We start from the raw sequence: 18,568 nt of genomic DNA on the forward strand, positions 1-18,568 counted from the left end.
GTGGAGTCCCCGTCAAATGACTCTGCAACGAGGCCAAGAGGAGAGTAAAAAGATTGAAACACAGAGTGTCGGTCAGATTCCCCAAATGACAGGGTAATCAGTCGAAACGTAAGTCTTTGAGCGGACTGGGTGCTGACGCGGAAGCACCGAAGCTAACGCGCGGTAGTGCGCGCGATGGGTGGACCATCGACTAGAAAAGAACTTCCCCGCTCTCGTCCAGCGCCCTTTATAGCTTCTCCCTACGTCATGTGTGCGTTGTCAGTGAGAATCTAGCGGAACGAAGCGAGGTGGAAGTGCGTAGATCGAACGGTGGGTGTTCGTGGAAGCTGAGCTTGTCTAGCTTCGACCCAAGGATCAACCATAAATGGCTGCAGAGACGAGGGAAAAGGTGAGACCAAAAAGCAAAAACTGCTCTGCTCTGCGCATCTGCCTCCGCCTGGTTGCGTGTGTCTTTTCTTGGCTGATGACAAAGGTTGGGGTGGTTGACACATTGGAGGCGAGGCCGCGTCCGTGGGCTGCTATAGTTTCCTTATGTGCCTGATGCCCAGCATTTTGGCCATTCGCCAAGCGACGGTGAGCGCGAGAACCGTCAGCCTCCCGAGTTCTGTTTGGCGCGGAGCTGTGGAAGACAAGATTTGCTTGAGAGACGCGAGGATGGGATGATACGTCACGGCCGCGCGGGGGAGTAGCGCCCTAGCTTATATTGTTCGGCCCATGCGCCAAACGGCGATGACGGCTCTTGGCTCTCTTGGCGTGAAGAGGCGCTGGAATTGGTGTGTTGCTCGGCTGTTCCAGCCTGGTGTGTCGGGTTCCTTGCAGACGGACCCAGTGGTTGTAGCACGGTTGCATACGCAGTTGCGACCTAGGGAGTGTTTTGGATGCAAAGCTTGATGATTCCTACCTGTTGATCTGGGTATAGTACGTCTAAGGTACCATACTCTCTGCCAGGGCGGACCGGAAGTATCCACACCCGCTTATTCAGCAGAATGATTGTGTGAAACCAGGTGGTTGTTGCGCCATCACCATGCAGCAGGATCAGCGATTCGACAACTCGGCAATGCTCTGCGCCTCTACGGCATCCCATGAGCCCTTATATCTGTCGATGCAATCTGGGGAAATCGGCCGAGGCTGATGGTGCATAGCCACTTGGCCCTTTCTGACCTTGTAATAGGGTATACCACAAATAGTGTCCTGAATTGAGGCTGTGACCAGATGAAACGCCGGCTTCCCCGTTTCAGTTGGGCCATGATCAACCGGGACGGAGACCAACGCGGACTCGACCAGAGCCCCAGTGGGAAAAAGGGTAAACGTAGAGATTCGGACACATACGAAGTCAATCATTGCTGGGAATAGAAAGAGCAGGAATGTAAATAAAATAAAATAAAATAAAATAGAACTAATGGAAAGAACGGTTCCCGTCTGCCTATGCCAACCCAATCGGTGGAGACGGGGGACGAGCTTTGTTAAAACTTCGGGAAGCCGCCAATGATCCAGCGACTTGGTGGTGGAGTGTGTGTCGGAATGAAGCGCAGGCTTGCGAATCGCGATCACGGGATGACCCTGGCTCCTCTTTTATTACGCTTTTTTCAGGGTCTTTTGACCGTTCGGAAGTTTCCACGGCTAGTGATTGGCGATCGTAGGGGGATGCGTCACCAGGGTCGTATAGGATGCTGGGACACACGTCCACTGTCCAAGGTGCCCTTACACCGCAGATAGAAGGTGAGTGGTGAGGTAAAGAGCAGCGTAAACAACGAGATGTTGCACTCGATCGACAGGAACATCGAGCCATACCAGAGCAGACATGTATTCTGGAGTGCGACCGAAGCATGCGCCAAGCCCCCCTGCACCGCTGGCCCAAGGTGAGCCACCGCTGCTTAGCTGGTTAGTCAGCGCAGACGTCTGGGGAGAACTTGGAGATACTTCGGCCTGTACAGAGTGCGACACTGAGAGTGAAGTACCAGCAAGTAGATTCTGGGAAGGCTGACAAGGTGTCGAGCAACGACTCCAGCAGCGCGGCCGAAGGGGGCTTAGCGCAGTGGGTTTGAACGAGGCTCTAGCCCGATCGCGCAGGATGCCAAGACGGACGCTTGCGCGTCTCCGCCACCGGTGTTGCTGCTGGCTGCTGCTAGTCAGTCGGCTCCATCGAGGCCCTCTAGGAAATTGGAGAGGCTTCGAACGCGTAGGACGGGACGATCATCCATGTTCTCATCCTGACGCAGGCTGCAGCAGAGGCACATCATGGCAAAGGGAGATAGAGTCAAGTCAGAACAGATGAGAAGAAATACAAATACTAAATATCAATATCAATATTAATATTAATAATAATAATAATAATAATAATATTATTATTATTATTATTATTTCAACATCAGATGAAAAGGACTTGAGCAGAATAATATCAGACAATATCGAGTTGACGATGATGAGACCCTGTGCCAAGCAGCGTACGTGTAAAAGTGTGAAAAAGGGTCTTCTTGGCCGAAAGGTTTCGTACACGCGGCCGGGACGCGGGGCCCGTGATTGGCGGCAGCCGCGCTGACGACGCTCCGTAATACGGTATCCCATCCCAAGATCCCTTTCAGTCTTCCTCTTCTCCCCCCCGAGGCCCTTCTTTACTACCACACCTCCCCTGATCCTCTTCCCTCCTCATCTCCCCCTCCCAGGGTCGCCGTCGTCCATCCTGGAGTAGATTCCTCGACCTCGCCTGCCGCCGGTGTTTCCTCCTCTTCGACGACCATGGCGGACGGCAAACCCCAGCACCGGCCGGCCCAGCCGGCCTCGACCAACTACGACGCCAACTCCCTCACCCGCGAGTTCGAACAGTTGATGCGGACCAAGCGATTCAACCAACTCCAGGAAGATTCCCGTTCACGAGCCGGTTCTCAGTCGCCTGTTCCGACCGCCAGCCATTCTATTCCACCGCCCTCGCGAGCTCCGCCGCCGCCGCCTTCGATGGCCGCGCGACCGGCTTCCCAGCCAGCATCGCCAGCACCCGCCAAGCGCCATCTCCCCATCATGCCATCGCCGCCCCAGGATGCAGCCTCGCTCAAATTTTTTAATTTATTGAAGGGACTCTCGGTGACACCAACAAAATACGAAAACCCAGGCCTTCTCGATGAGGCCCTTTGCGTCATCCCTCTCGATCGTCTTTACTCTGAAGCCGAGGAGGAGTCCCAGATTCTGCAGGCCCAAGCAGCCAGTGTTGGTAAAAAGCCAGAATGGGGCTATCAAGATTGTGTGATTAGAGCATTGTTGAGGTACGTCGCAAAGAGTCCAGACCTTGATCGATTGCCACAGTACTGACATCCCTTGTTTCCCAGGTGGTTCAAGCGATCCTTCTTCCAATTCGTCAACAACCCCCATGCTCGCAATGCTGCATGCCCACCATCGCCCAGGGTATGACGCCCCCATCGCCCGACGAGACCGCCCGCGGCGCCACCCGCGTCGAGCTGTACCGCTGCTCTGAGCCACGATGCGGCGCCTACGAGCGATTTCCCCGGTATTCCGACGTTTGGCAACTCCTTCAAACTCGCCGTGGACGAGCTGGCGAGTGGGCCAACTGCTTCAGCATGTTCTGCCGTGCCGTCGGCGCTCGGGTTCGCTGGGTCTGGAACGCCGAGGACCACGTTTGGACTGAGGTCTACTCGGAGCACCAGCGACGATGGGTGCACGTGGATGCTTGTGAAGAGGCCTTCGACAACCCCCGTCTTTACGCCGAGGGATGGCGCCGGAAGATCTCCTACTGTGTCGCCTTCGGAATCGACGGTGCGACCGATGTGACCCGCCGCTACGTTCGCAACTTTACCAAGCACGGCAACCCACGAATTCGTGCATCCGAAGAGGTTGTGCTGTGGTCCATCCAGGAGATTCGACGCAAGCGCCGTGAGAACATGTCCAAGACCGACCGGGCCCGTCTTCTGAAGGAGGACGAGCGTGAAGAGCGGGAGTTGCGAGGATTCACTGCCTCCGCTCTGGCGGCTGAGATCAATAACATCCTGCCACGCAGCCTTGTGGACCGACCGGACGCCCAGAAGCACGCCGATGCCCGCCAGGAGGCCCAGAGCGAATGGCTCGCTGCCAGAGGCCATGGTCACTCCGGACCTGATCGGTCGCGTGATGGACGATAAAGGATCCGTCTCTGCTTTGACTACCTTCTTCCCCCCAGTGGTTCTTTTGAAGAGCCCTTGGTTTTCTACTTTTGTCGAATCATCCCAGCGACCCGACAACCAGCTTCTCTCTAGTCGAACAGATGAGAGGCCGGACCGGGCGCCTCGACTCACAACCTCCCAGCAACATGGACTCGCGTCGACCCCATCGGATCCAACACGGTCGCACCGGGTAACCCGACCGCGCCCCTGCGGCGCCCGATGTTCTGAAACCAACGCAACTAGTCAGATCAGAACGCGCCCGCGTTCGCGACCACAATTGCATGCTCGGCAAAACCCGAGCTTTCCGATCGACTCGTGCACCAGCCATCATGGCTGGTGATGCTGAGCACTTAGGAAGTTCATGCTTGTCCTCGTTATCCAACCACACACCGAACGACCTCAACCGTCTTGAACATCAATTTCCTCTCCTACCGTCTACTGGATATTCATACCCGGAGCAAGAGAATACAAAACGGCTTTTCAACGATATACCATCTTCGCATCATGGCTTGGGCATATTGCTTGATTTTACGGCGCTAGTGGTGACGATTCCTCTCAATTCTCTCGCACCATTTTAATCTGGGGTTTCCTTTCTGCCCGACTACACAATGCTGTACGAGAACACGGTCGCAGCCATTTTCCTTTTACTTATTTTGGTCTCGATGTCCAGTCGCAAGATATCCCCCTTGATTTAGGGAGCGACTCGATTGCTCACTGTCTTTGAAGACACATTTCCTTTGCTATCTTGACTTCAACCACTTACCCACCTTTTTCCATTCTTTCTATACCACAATTATTTTGATACCACAAATATTAATTTTTTTTTTCTACTGAACATCCGACTCCAACTCTGTATCTCCACGTAAACTCCACTCCACAAGATCACCTGGACCCTGACGCTTTCGTGTAATCCCATACATAAATTACCCGTTTGATTATGATATGCGATCGTCCCCCGCGATGACTCTGCTAGCGCCTGCCACCCCTGCGAGTGGAGCCAGCGTGGGCTCAGCCGTGGAGCCCCTGGCGACATCCCGCACCGGGCTGCGTGTCTTCCCACTCCGATGTAGGATCACTGCCACGATGCAACTTGGAAGGCCTCGCCCCTTCGCAGAGAAACCTTGTACACAATGGTACAATTACCATCAATTCCACTATTTCTCAATCACATTATAAGGCATCTCGCTGATAAGTATAAAGTTAGCATCAGCCCTGGCAGCACGGGCCCGATGGGGTCCAGAAAAGGGGGATATTTTTAGATGCGACCCATGGGCGCGGGTGGGTCCAGGGTCTTGTTAGGGCTGGTTCTTCCCCCATCTTGGGGCAGGTTATCCGCTCTACTCGACTGGTCCGGGACCAGGTAATTACTATTTTCCATGCACCACTTACTTTGTTCAGCTGTTGCGACCTAATGCACAAGGTTTCGTACATACACCTTGTGCTTTCAATACCGCACATGGACAGAACGCGGTCAGTGTACATGTTGACGCACGCGTCGTGCGTGTCGGGCCCGTGTCGAATAAAGTGCCGGCCCCCTTTTAACTCTCGCAGGCTAATTTTTGCAAAGGATTTGGTGGAGTCGCACATCATTCACCATCCAGTACCCTAGGGTATACACTGTAGGGTCTATTATGTGGTAGTGTCGTATTGGCTGCCCTAACGTATAGGATCTACGCGTATGCCTGAGACCGAGGCATCTCCAGGCTTACCGGGAGGGTGAAGAGATGGAATCTTGCGCTGTAACAGCTCAGATGACTAATGATCTTTCTCCACGTTCGATTGCTTAGTTTCTTGCTTTTGCAGATATCTGATGATGATAAAAAAAAAAAAGAAAAGTAAATGCACTAAAATGCTGCCGATGGCGTTAGGTTACCAGGTAAATGCAATGAAGGGGCAAACGACGAGGGGGTTGGGACACGACCAAACTCGCCGATGCAAGAGAACTACGGGAAATGCGGGTTCGATGCAACTCTTCCAAGACATGCTCCGATCCCGCAATGCAGATTTGCTGGCGCTGGATTCCGGGTTTCTGGCAAAACCGGGACACTGGTGAAGATCGTGAAAATCAACGAAATCGTGACGTGAGTTGCCTGGGTCGAGACCTTTTGCTCTGCATGAATGATAAAACAAGGTTTTCGTTACTGCTGTACACTAGTACTGACTGTGACTCGTGTCATCGCTGCCATCGCTCCTCACTTCATGGAGATGGCACAGTCGATCCCCCTCCGCCGAAGATCACCCCCGACACGACCCAGCTCGTGCAGATAATACGGTTGACCCTGCAATCGCAATTCCCACGTCGGCCGCGCCTCCTCTTTCATTGGTAGTGTGCGTGACGAGACTCCATCTGTCACCACGCCAGTCGACACCAAGGGGCGAACACAGACGCATGAGACTGGGGAGCGCAGACCGATCGTCTCGGCACGTATTCTCGTTATACTCGCACTGGACCCTGAACTGCCCCGCAGCTCAGAGCCAGAGCCAGAGCCAGAGCCAGAGCCAGTGTGCAATGGCAGCTTCTCCCATCCGCATCTCCGCGGACGCTGAACCCGTAATCCCCGCAGCGGCTCCAGGAAAACGGGCAATTTCTCGGCCGGCTCACTGAACCAGCTACTACCCAGCACCAGCACGAACGACTGCAATGCTGGCAGTCTCATCAAGGCGCGACAAGTCTCGACCCACTGCGCACGTCCGGCGGAGACATACACCGTGCGAACGGGATCTTTCGTCGGCAGCCAGTGGCCTGGAAACGCCCAGCGCAGCTCGACAGACCGGATGCCCTCCCAGTATTCCAGTGGGAGCGTAGGGCGCAGATACGGTAGGGTCCAGGGGGTGCTGAACTCGAAGGTGTTGAGAGTATACAGCAGGCGGGTAGACTCGAGCGATCTAGATCCCAAGCTAATTAGAACACGAACACGGCCCAGTTTATCCAGTCTGAAAAGCAAGCAAAATCAGAACTATACATTTGTCGGCAGGTCAATGCTAGCGCGAGGAGATTGCCGTCGGCGTCTCGTCCCGCGCGCGCCAGGTCTCCTTCCCTTGCGGGCTGGGGGATCCCCCCGCCATTGCAGATCTCGCAGAAGACTTCCCCCGCACGCCGGGTCCGCGGCTGCTCTGCCGTGGCCGTGCTGAGCGGACAGACGATGTGGCCCAGGCGCTGGGGGCTGCGCTGAATGATGTGGAGACGAAGGCCGCCCAGGGCCAGTTCCCAGATCATCAGGCGCAGCTCGGGGGAGAGTTGCGAGAGCAGGCGGCATTGGGGCTGTGGCTGGGGCGTGGGGCTGGTGCGGCGACGGCGTGGAAGGGAAGGCGGTTTATTACCTGTCCCGTGAGCAGTCAATATAAGTATACCATCAGGGATACGACTACCTGAGTAGTCCAGAGTGAGCCGTAGGGGGAAGTATAGACTAACTCTGGTATCGCTGGGCGAGCACATCTTCCCAGGAAAAAACACCCTGCTTGATGCGGGCCATTTCGCGCGGACAGGCTGGAGCTGATTGTGGGGGGTTTCTCCGACCCCCAGTGCAATTTATGAAGATGTGATCTGATGACGGTCGTGTTCAGCTTGTCCTGCTGATCAAGCCATGGGCTCGGCCGGAGCCTCGGGTGAGTTCTATTCGATCCGAGCAGACAGGGGATGTCAGGGGAACAAAACATCCGACCTCGGATACTTCAGGGCCAGATACAGCCCGGATTAGTGCAGATACATCCTACCCTGGTGGACGTGAGGTACTCTCTTGCTAAGGTACTATTAGTACCTATTAGTACTGGTAAACAATATGAGTAGACGGAGAGTCGGTGAGCGATAACACCTCGAATTGAAGGATCCTGCGAGATAGCAGATACTAAATCACCCGACCGGCTGTTGTGATTGGGCCTGAGTATTAATTCTGGATAGGGGCATTTCATTGAATTTTGTTCGGCAATACTGGTACATCATTCCTGCTATGCCAGCATAGACAGTCCTACCACGTACACCGATACTACCCTTAGGTATGATACTACACAGTAGTGCTCTACATACTGAGTACACTTACTCCGTCGCAACAGCAGTAGCAACAGCAGTGACCGACCCCAAAGTGTTCGTTGGGCACGCGACGCTCAGCCCCTGCGACAACGAGGCCAGCCCAGCCGGCTGCAGTCGGTCAATCGTGGCTGTCGCCGGCAGCGTCCCCACATACGCATTGAAGTTGTAGATTCCACACACGCACCGCTCCTCGACTTCCTTCAAGCTCCTCCCCGACAAGATCGTCCGTCCCTCACGCCTGACCGCAAACTCCTGCCGGCCCACTCCCATTGGTACGGCATGGGCACTGATGCCCGCCGGCGCTGCGAAGACGTGCGACTGTCCGCCCGACTGCACACGCACCTGCGCTGGCTTCTTTAGCAGCGCGACGACGAAGACCTCGTCTGTCATACTTTCCCACCCGTTTGGCCGGCCGGCGAAGAAATTGCCGCTGGCGTTGCTGGGGTTGCCGCTCATTGTTGTGTCCGTGGCGTCGCAGTCGATGTCCCGCTTCGTTGGGCGGTACCAGTAGACCAGTTTTTCTTCGTCGATGTACTTTAGCGGACAGTCGGAGCCGGCTTTGTAGGCGGCGATGAATGGTTTGGACATTTCGAGCCAGCCGGTGTGTGGCCTATGTGCAGATGGTGGGTTAGGTTAGTCAATATCCCGAGAAAGATTGCCATCTGACTTACATGTCCATGACCCATTTCGATGCACCGTTGTCATCGTGCGGCGATGAAAGCGGTCCAATATAATGAGACTCCCCATAGTCATTCCAGGTGATAATCTCGACAAAACGAGGTCTTAGCCTCAAGATCTCCCGCCACCGGCGGTACCACAACAAGTCCGAGGGAAAGACCCAATTCTTGCTGTACGAGACCTCGCTTCCAAAATGAGTAGAGAACCACGCCGAGGCAGCTGCAATGAACCTGTCAGTACAAAGACCATTTCTTTCTGAAGATATTACGCACGAGCAATATACGGCTTCCCACCCAACGCACTCCCATATGACTCATCCCCCTCAGCAACAGAAACATTCAGTCCATCCGACGGCGCCTTATTCTGACCATTACTCGGCCAAGCCATCCAATTGAGCGCACCCTGGACAGAGCCAAAATTACCCGCTTGGGGGTGATAGTTCGGCGCGAAGAAGATCTCATGGCCCGCCGCCGCAGCCATACTCTCGACGTCGATGCCGTCGCCCTGAAACGACGACACAAAGACTTTACCATCGACTTTCAGCTGGGCCGGGTGGCTCGCAAATTGCTTGATTGTTGCGCCGATGGTGCTGCATTGCTGGGTGTTCCACCAGTTGAAGTCGAAGGATAGGAATACTTTCATGTTGTTCCGCGCGGCGGAGGTGTAGGCGTATATTAACTGGGGGGTGGTGTAGATGTCGGTTCCGATGTTTAGTGCGAAGGCGTCGATGCCGTGGTCTTTGGCGCTTTTCATGTCGTTGTCGTAGTCGTTGGCACTTTGGCGGCTGCTTGTGATACCCATCTAGACATGGATTTGTTATAATGGATTCTTGCGGTTCCTTGAGGATGTCTCTGGTTCTTACCATAAAGTGGCAGAAGACGAGTTTGTCGCTGGTTCCCGACGCATTTGAAGATTGCGCCGTCGAAGTTGACACAGACCTTGGAAGTGTAGGACTGCCCATTATGAATGGCATCAGCAGTCCTACCAGGATAAGAGACAGCATCTTCGAAGCCATGTTGAGTATGATAGCAAGAAGAACTGAAGACTTTGACAGAAGATGGTGCAAATTATTGTTTGATCAGGTCGACGAACCAACACGGTCATCAAGCTGCAAAATAGCAGACTAAAAGAGGGAGATAATAAAGCGAATGTCTGCAAGATCCTCTGAATCCTTCACGCGATCATCTCAATGTTCCGTATTATCCTTCCATCCTGCAATAAAGCGCCGTCTAGACTCTGCCAGAGAACCCACATCCCTTCCGGGTCATCACGGGGCTTAAATCCATCTGCAACAATGCGACCCTGTCAGACCGTGAGGGTCTGGCGCCTACCGGATCTGGTGGCTGAAGCCAGGAGGCATCGACAGGCGCTTAGGTTGCGTGCCGAGTCAGGCAGGCTCCACCCACCTCCCCAGCAAAAGTGCCTATTGGGCGGGGCAGCCAGGGCGATTTCCCTACAGAACTCTGGGTGAGCAAAATGATGAAGGGCGTCAAAGAATCCTGCAGGCTGTAACACTTGTCATTTAATCCCGAACATTAGTGGCGGCGGTCTAGGCTGTCGGAGTGAAAGGGTTGACTTTTCCCTTTCGCTTCATCATGCTGGTGGCTGGAGGAAGGTTTCGTGGCCCCTGATTTAGATCGTGAATGAATGATACATCATTCAAGAAGGGAAAAGAGTCTGGGAGTATTGACTTTCGGCAATTTTGGATGCGTCGGGAGTATGCTGCGATTTTCAATTGTTGAACGTCGGGGAAGTGTCTGCCCGATCTTGTACATCGCATATCATCATACTTTGCGGCCAGACCCTGCATCTAAGGCTTGACGTAGGGTTATCGAGGGGCGAGGCTTCCGGAAGTAGTAAAAGGTCCCATGTACGGGAGCGTAAAACTCCATCAAAGATCGTGCCTAACATCAAAGCTAGGCATCGATTGTTTACCTTGCTCACAAGCAACAGACAATGTGATCATATCATATTCAAATAGTACACGAATATCCCGAGATGCATCTTCGCGACGGATATCACTAGCAGATAGCCGTTGCAACACCTCCATATTGGGGTCTCTGGTATTCAACCGTATGACAATCCCCGGATTCATCACATCGATTGGACCTTGATCTTGTGATGCCATATGTATCACAGGTGCAGTACGCTTGGGAGACGAAGAGACTACATCGGATCCTGAGTTTTGTTCCCGTCGGCAAGACCAGAAAGGATAAAGGTGGGCTAATTTGTTGTCGGCATGGTGCCGAGGCTAGCTGTCGAGCCACACAATGACTACCTTTGGACTGTTAACATTCAAGGATCATAATATTTCATTCAATATCCTATGAATAAAAAAGGTTCCTACTTGGGTATTTAGTATCTAGTTAATGGCATTTTTGATAGCGATCTGCACTTAGGCCCACTGTCCAGACAAATAATTCAATGCTCATCATAACAGCTGTTCACAATGCCGCAGAGCCCAGACTCATGCCTTGACCTCCTCCTTGATAATTTCGTTATCACCACAGCTGTCCGAACCCGGACGGCCCTCCGGGTGGCTGGCGCGGATGGTTCGCTGCATCCGACGTGCCACACTAGGCGGGTCAAAGATGTTCTTCGACTGGGAGAAGATTTCATCAATCTCCTCCAGCGACCGTCCCTTGGTCTCAGGGAAGAAGAAGTACACTGAGGGAACGATGACGGCATTGATCACCGCAAAGACGATATAGTATTTGTTGCCAATGGTATTGAATCCAATTGGGGTCACTTCCGCAAGCACGAAATTGAAGACCCACACGGTCGCGGTCGAGACGGCGCTGACGGCAGCACGCACTTGAAGAGGGGCGAGTTCGGCGGCGTAGAGGAAGGTAAGGCCAGAATATCCGACCGTGAAGATGAATTGGAAGGCGAACAGGGCGATGACGGCCACGACCAGTGGAGCGGTGCTACTCTGAGCTTCGGGGGATGTTGTTCCGGCAAGAATCGCCATGCAAACAGCCATGGCTGCTGCACTCCAGATCATGAGGGGTCGGCGGCCAAGTGTATCGATAGTGAAGAAGGCAAAGAGACCGCCCAAAAGGCTGCATCATGCCCATGGCCGCTGCAAGAATACGGGCCTTCACATCATCCATGCCGAGGTATTCCTAACTTCGTGTCAGTATATGACCCTTTAAAGGACAGTGGACTTCTTCAAGATTAGTAGAGTCAGGTCGATAACTCACCTGGAAGATACTGGTCGCATAGTAGGTAATCAAGTTCACACCGCACATCTGCTGGAAGAACTGGCCAGTAGCGGCAAGGTATGCGCGGTGGAAGAGACGCTGCTCTCCATTAGTGAACATGGCGGTCCAAGAAGTATTTCCGCAGACAGCAAGCATAGTCTGGATCTCATGGATGCTATCGGTGATGGAATCCGAATCAGGCTCAAGCTCAAGAAGAGCGGCCATGACATTTCGGGCTTCTTCGATTTGACCAGTCATGATCAGCCAGCGAGGTGATTCCGGCAGCACAGGGATAGAAACCATGGCCAGAAGACACAAAATGGCAGGGAAAGCGAGAGGGAAGCGCCAAGATGCGGAGTTTTCCTTGACGAAGTAGAAGCCAAGGTCCACCCAGAGACCGACAGTGACACCCAGTCCGACAAAAACACCGTCTGTGACCACATTTGAACCTCGCTTGTGCGCTGGTGAGAGCTCTGATTGCCAGACTGGTACCGTAGCAACATACCCGCCAATACCCACGCCGAGGACCAGTCTTGCGACGATGAATTGAGCGAAGTCGAAAGAGGTTGCCATCAGAATGCAGCCGATCATACAGATCAGATTCGTCCAGAAGATGATCTTCTTCCGTCCGAGAAGATCACCCAGATAGGCGCATGACAAGGCTCCGAAGATACCGCCTACGGTGTAGAGAGCAATCACAGTGCCTAAGTGCACAAGAATGTTAGACGGTACAAAGATATGGGGCACGCTATCGACGAACCTTGGATCGTGGAGTTCTCGGCTTTCTCGGCTCCATGCGTGTGGATAGTGTCCATGCGGGGGAATTGATCGTTAAAGGCAGGGAGGGTCAGAAGACCTCCACAAACACTCATGTTATATCCATAGCAAGTAAAGGTTGGGAATACAACCAGTGCAACGGCTGCTCGGAGGAGTGAATTGCCTCGAAGGCCAAGATACGGCTTCAAGCCCATGCTGAACTCGACAAATTGATGCACTAACGAAGAGAGTGGACTGGAAGAAGTGGAGTAGAAGAATTGAATGTGAAATAACTCCGTATAATTAGCGATCCCCCGCTATTATATCAAGAATATGGAGAGAGGCGTTGAATTGCATGGTAGCCGGAGATGCATAGTGTATGGTCGCTTGGAAATCCGGGGTAGAATTTTTGGGTTGAGGCTTCGGCCATCGGCGGTCACCGTCGAGCCTAAGGAGGCTTGAAATCTGCTTCATATAGGCTCGAATTAGGTGCATGGCAAAGGCGTGGTAAGCAACCAGCTGGCTAGTTCACATCGAGGGACGAGCGGCAGCCGGAGCATACCCCGTGTATAGGGCGTGTGTATTCCTTGCCCAGACGAAAATGAACAGGGAAGCAAAGCGAGAGATGAGAAGCTGGTGATGGAAGTTAGCGAAACATGAAAGTTCGATCTGTCACGTTGCTTTGGTGGCTTGCCCGTGTTCCAGTCGTATCAAAGCGGCGCCTGCCCCGAGCGTTCTGCGATCTCACCAACTCCCACCACCCCCTGATCTCCCGGCACGCCTGGGGCAAAGGGGCGCAAATGGTCCCAAATCAGCTTCTGGCGCGCAAGATCGAAATGGAAAAGTTGAGTTGAGAGGGCTGAATGTGCCGCTGCGGCCCGCTGGGAGAATGTCGAGCATATCGCGACGCCGCATATTCGATCGATGACCTGCCCATCTGCCACTATCTGCCCACCAGATATACCAATCATCCTAGTACACGAGGGCTCCAGCCGACCCTCGACCAGCACTTCCCACCATCCTGGCAAGGATCGTCCAATTCGTGTGGCGGTGACGAGCCCGTGCAGCGCCGGAAGCGAAAAAGAATTGTCGTGATCTCGGCAGGACTGCCCCCATTCTTGTACCTGCCCTTCTGATGCCTTGCCAGCGCGCAATCATCGGAACCAGCCGAACACCGAGCTCAGAACATTCGGAGATGCTCGCGTTCTGCAGAGCCCCTGTTGATCCTGTTATCTCCCATCGCCAAGATCCTCAGGGGATCGTCAAAGAATACAACCGCGGCGATGACCGTCCTGCAACGATGCAGGCGTAGCCTTCCTATTCCATTATGCCTCATCTCCAAAACTCAATCCAGACCGGCTTCTGATACCGGCTTCGTGACCCTTCATTTCCGTCATTTCCGGGGCGTCGAGGCGTCGATGGGGATATATCAATCAGCCTTGTCCTCGAGATGGTGGGGAAGTATCCAGACAGTCGAGCATCGATCTACATTCGTTTCTTTAAACTATGATTTCAAACTTCTTTAAGTCGTCAGTAGGAGTGTCTACATTATGGCTGTCGGCAGCGCTGAATGCCTACGGCACGATGGCTGCTGCACACCCCTACACCGTCTATCGCGGTACATTCGTTCACCTGCCGCTGCTGAACGACACTTCGGCCAAGGCGGAGATCGTTCGAAACCAAGGTGTCCTGTGGGTCTCTTCGGACGATGGCCGCATCAAGGGGCTACGATTGGCAGGTCAACGACGATGCCAGCTTCCAATCGTTCCTGTCTAGTCAGGGCTGGACTACTTCCGACGTCACGGTGGTGGAGTCCAATGATGACCGGAACGAATTCTTCTTCCCGGGCTTCATTGATACCCACATTCATGCACCGCAGTACCCCAATGAAGGACTGTTTGGATCATCTGGCCTGCTGGACTGGCTGAATGAGTACACCTTCCCTGTCGAGGCAAGCTTCGGCTCCAAGTCCGATCCGGAAAACAAGGACAGCGACCCCAAGGACACGCCCCCGGAGGGCGTTCGTGTCTACAATGAGGTTGTGCAGAAGACCCTTGCCCATGGCACTACTTGCGCATCTTACTTCGCCACTATTCACGTTCCGGCCACCAATGCTCTTGCAGCTCTCTGCCACAAGCACGGCCAGCGTGCCTTTATCGGCCGTGTCTGCATGGACAACAAGGAGCAGTGCCCATCTTACTACGTTGACCAGGATGCTGAGCAGGGTTTCAATGCGACCATCCGAACTATCGATTATATCCACACCCTTGACCCCAACGGAACTCTGATCAACCCAATTGTCACTCCCCGATTTGCCCCCAGCTGCAGCAACGAGTCTCTCGATGGCCTCGGCAAACTTGCCGCTTCCTATGAGCCTCCTCTTTGGATCCAGACCCACATCGCTGAGACTACCGATGAGGTTGACCTCGTCCAGCAGCTGTTCCCCGAGTCGACCAGCTACGCCGATGTCTACGACAAGGCCAACTTGCTCACTAACCGTACCATCCTCGCCCACGGTGTCCACCTGACCAAGGACGAGATGAGTCTCATCCGTGAGCGCGGCTCCAAGGTTGCTCACTGCCCTGCCTCCAACTCCGGTCTAGGCTCGGGTCTCGCTCCTATCCGCTACATGCTCGACCAGGGTGTCACTGTCGGCCTGGGCACAGATGTTGCTGGTGGCTACAGCCCCAGCATTCTCGAGGTTGCCCGTCAGGCCAGTCTGGTCTCCCGGCTGATCCAGTTCAGCGCCGAGTACCAGCAACTCACCGGCAACACTACCTTTGACGGAAGCGAGAAGCTTCTGTATCAGGATGTTCTCTATCTGGCTACTCGCGGCGGCGCCGCTGTCGTCGACATGGCCGAAGACATCGGTGGCTTTGACAAGGGCATGATCTGGGATGCGCAGCTGATCGAGCTGGGTGCCGTGCAGAACAGCACCACCGGCCAGCTTGATGTTGCTACTCTTGCTGGTCGTGCTGTTGAGACTGGACCTGTCGGTAATGTCGATCTATTTGGCAATGAGACCTGGCAGGAGCAGATCCAGAAGTGGATGTGGAATGGTGATGATCGCAACGTGAAGAGTGTCTGGGTCCAGGGCAAGCTAGTTCACACCCGTGACGAGTAGACCATTTTGATGTACATACATTGTCATTTTTTGATGTGATTTGTTGTATATAGCTCCGGGGATGATAGAGCAAAGGGTTGCGCCGTCAGGCATAGCAGTCATTACCAGTCATTACATCGAATTGAGTTTCTTGTGTCTACGTATTTGGCCGTATGTATTAAGGAAAAATTATCGAAATATTTGTCCAAAATATTTGATATCATATGTTTCAGATGCTCTTCGAACAAAGGGCTATGCTGAATTCGGATTTTCCTTTCGATGGTGCAGATAAAGGGCTTTGGAATACGTTGTTGAGGGTAAACCCGGAAGCGGATAGCCGCTTCCGCCGCCGCTTTGAGACATGATACTCGCCCCCGACCAATGTCAACGGATCTGGGGTCCAGATTTCAGTCGCTGTGATCTCGATCATGAGAACTGACTTTAATTTTCATTTAGCTCGGTGCTATTTTGCTTTGCATTGACAGATAATGCTTGTAGCTAGCAATTCCCTGGAAGACCGTTCTGCCCGTGGCTCTGGCTTTGACTCGGAAAGTGGGCCCGGAATAGCCTCCGTGTTCCGTGCTCCTTTCACGACGGCAACAAAACTTTCGATAGCTCAGACTAGACCCTCACTTGTCCTAATACACTCCACCTAATGCGGGGAAGACACATCCAGGAATCCGGGGTGACCATGATGCGAATGGAAACCAGCATCCAGCCACAGAGGCATGGAATGCCTGCAGGGCCCGGCCCCCTTCCCTTCCGCCGTCAGCACGACAGCAGGAGGAATCCAATTGGCAGAATCAGACAATAAACAACCCAGCATGATATCGCAGTCTATACACAGAATTTACGCCGTTATAATCCCTCTCTAACCTTCGCTTTTCACTACTGTCTCTCCTAGCAAGCTGTCTTCCCCAGATAAGTAAATAGTGGGGCGACCATGGCTTGGGAAGAGATTTTTCCTCGGGGAAGGCGATATGTCATGAGTCAACATCAACTTGCAACCAGCTTGAACCTTTCAACCCACCCACCATGGAGAAAAATTTGGAAAAAGCGATGGATCCGGAGAAGCCGCAAGACCCATTCGCCGCTGGCGAAGAGGTCGGTGGAATCCGCTACAGGAGTATGAAGTGGTGGTATGTGCATTCTCGCGGGGTCCGCGGCAACTCAATGCAAAGCAGTCAGCTAATTGTTGCGTTCAGGAACTGTGCAATTTGTACATTGCCCCGAAATGCATCCTCTCAATGCATAGATTCGAGCTAATCCAATCATAGTGATGATTGCCCAGTCCGTCTCTCTGGGAGTTCTCTCGCTCCCATCATCAATGGCAGTCCTGGGTCTTGTCCCGTACGTTCAATGAGGATAGTGCCGGCTTAAACGAGAACTCAGTGCTAACTCTCACAGTGGTTGTATCATTATAATTGGAATTGGAGCTCTGACGACTTACACTGGCTATGTCGTCGGCCAATTCAAACTGGCATACCCTCAGGTCCATAACATGGCCGATGCTTCCGAGATTTTGTTCGGCGCCTGGGGTCGCGAGATCTTCGGTGTCGCCCAGATTCTCTGTTTCATCTTCCTTATGGGTGCTCATATCCTGACGTTCTCCATCATGATGAACACTCTCACCAACCACGGCGCTTGTACGATCATTTTCTGCGTGGTGGGAGCCGTTCTCTGCTTCGTCCTGACTCTTTCGAGACGGCTGGAGGAAGTGTCGTATCTGGGAATTATCTGTACAGTGGCCTTGTTCACTTTTCCTGGTGATATCTTGCTAACAGCCCATAGCTTCCCTGTCTATCTTCACTGCCGTGATGATCACCATGATTGCCATTGGCATTGATGCTCCCGATCCTACGGCCTACGCCATTACTCACCCTAGTCTGATCAACGGCTTCTCAGCTACGCTGAACATTGTTCTCGCGTATTCCGGACACATGTCGTTCTTCAGCTTCCAGTCCGAGCTGGCGGATCCGAGCGACTATCCCAAGGCTCTGATTGTCTTCCAGGCGACAGATACCTCGCTCTATCTCGTCACCGCTCTGGTGATTTACCGTTACGCCGGACCAAACGTCCTCAGTCCCGCTCTGCTGAGCGCCAGTGAGGTCGTCTCAAAGGTTGCGTTTGGTATCTCTATCGGAACGATCGTCATTGCCGGTGTTGTTATCTGCCACGTCGGTGCGAAGTGCATTTACGTGCGCCTATTCCGTGGCACTCACAAGATGAACGAGCGTTCTTTCCGTTCCTATGGCACCTGGGTACTCATCACTTTCATCATGTGGGTTATTGCCTGGTTGATCGCGAACGCTATCCCTGTGTTCAACGACCTGCTCAACATGATCGCGGCCGCATTTTGCAGCTGGTTCTCGTTCGGTCTGGAGGGTCTATTCTGGTTGAAGTTGAACCGTGGACGGTACTTTGAAAACAAGCGGAAGATGGCTCTGACTGCGCTCAATGTCTTCCTTGTTGCCCTTGCTTGCCTCATTGTAAGTTTTCAAGTCTTGATCTCAGACGATGTTACTGTTGCTAATCAATCAATCAGTGCGGAATGGGTCTTTGGGCTACAGGAACGAGCATCCGGATTAATGCTCAAACCGCACACAAATCTTTCTCGTGCGCATCTAACGCCTAGATGTTCTCGGTTACATCT

The 18,568-nt window shown here is 53.3% G+C and overlaps 5 protein-coding genes across 5 annotated transcripts; 3 read left to right on the forward strand and 2 right to left on the reverse strand.

Annotated features, from left to right (window-relative positions):
* Positions 1-2,736: 2,736 nt before the first annotated feature.
* Positions 2,737-4,127, forward strand: png1 (peptide-N4-(N-acetyl-beta-glucosaminyl)asparagine amidase; the record flags this gene model as incomplete). Its single annotated transcript, XM_056616294.1, has 2 exons — positions 2,737-3,237; positions 3,321-4,127. The coding sequence occupies 2 exons, from the start codon at positions 2,737-2,739 to the stop codon at positions 4,125-4,127; spliced, it is 1,308 nt and encodes a 435-aa protein (XP_056476651.1).
* Positions 4,128-6,340: 2,213 nt separating this feature from the next.
* Positions 6,341-7,621, reverse strand: N7532_003801 (uncharacterized protein; the record flags this gene model as incomplete). The annotated part of the gene is made up of 3 exons (XM_056616295.1): positions 6,341-7,034; positions 7,112-7,469; positions 7,561-7,621. The coding sequence occupies 3 exons, from the start codon at positions 7,619-7,621 to the stop codon at positions 6,341-6,343; spliced, it is 1,113 nt and encodes a 370-aa protein (XP_056476652.1).
* A 566-nt stretch (positions 7,622-8,187) lies between these two features.
* On the reverse strand, positions 8,188-9,868 carry N7532_003802 (glycoside hydrolase family 71 protein; the record flags this gene model as incomplete). Its single annotated transcript, XM_056616296.1, has 4 exons — positions 8,188-8,785; positions 8,847-9,072; positions 9,126-9,654; positions 9,716-9,868. Coding segments are annotated over 4 exons (1,506 nt in total), but the record flags the coding sequence as incomplete, so codon positions are not given.
* A 4,528-nt stretch (positions 9,869-14,396) lies between these two features.
* Positions 14,397-15,936, forward strand: N7532_003803 (uncharacterized protein; the record flags this gene model as incomplete). The annotated part of the gene is made up of 2 exons (XM_056616297.1): positions 14,397-14,503; positions 14,535-15,936. The coding sequence occupies 2 exons, from the start codon at positions 14,397-14,399 to the stop codon at positions 15,934-15,936; spliced, it is 1,509 nt and encodes a 502-aa protein (XP_056476654.1).
* A 1,014-nt stretch (positions 15,937-16,950) lies between these two features.
* Positions 16,951-18,550, forward strand: N7532_003804 (uncharacterized protein; the record flags this gene model as incomplete). Its single annotated transcript, XM_056616298.1, has 5 exons — positions 16,951-17,134; positions 17,193-17,265; positions 17,323-17,654; positions 17,707-18,404; positions 18,461-18,550. 5 exons carry the CDS (start codon positions 16,951-16,953, stop codon positions 18,548-18,550), a joined length of 1,377 nt encoding a protein of 458 aa, XP_056476655.1.
* Between the last annotated feature and the right edge of the window lie 18 nt (positions 18,551-18,568).

Source organism: Penicillium argentinense (assembly GCF_028826775.1).
Source record: "Penicillium argentinense strain IBT 30761 chromosome Unknown utg000004l_segment0_segment0, whole genome shotgun sequence".
Taxonomy (NCBI): Eukaryota; Fungi; Ascomycota; class Eurotiomycetes; order Eurotiales; family Aspergillaceae; genus Penicillium; species Penicillium argentinense.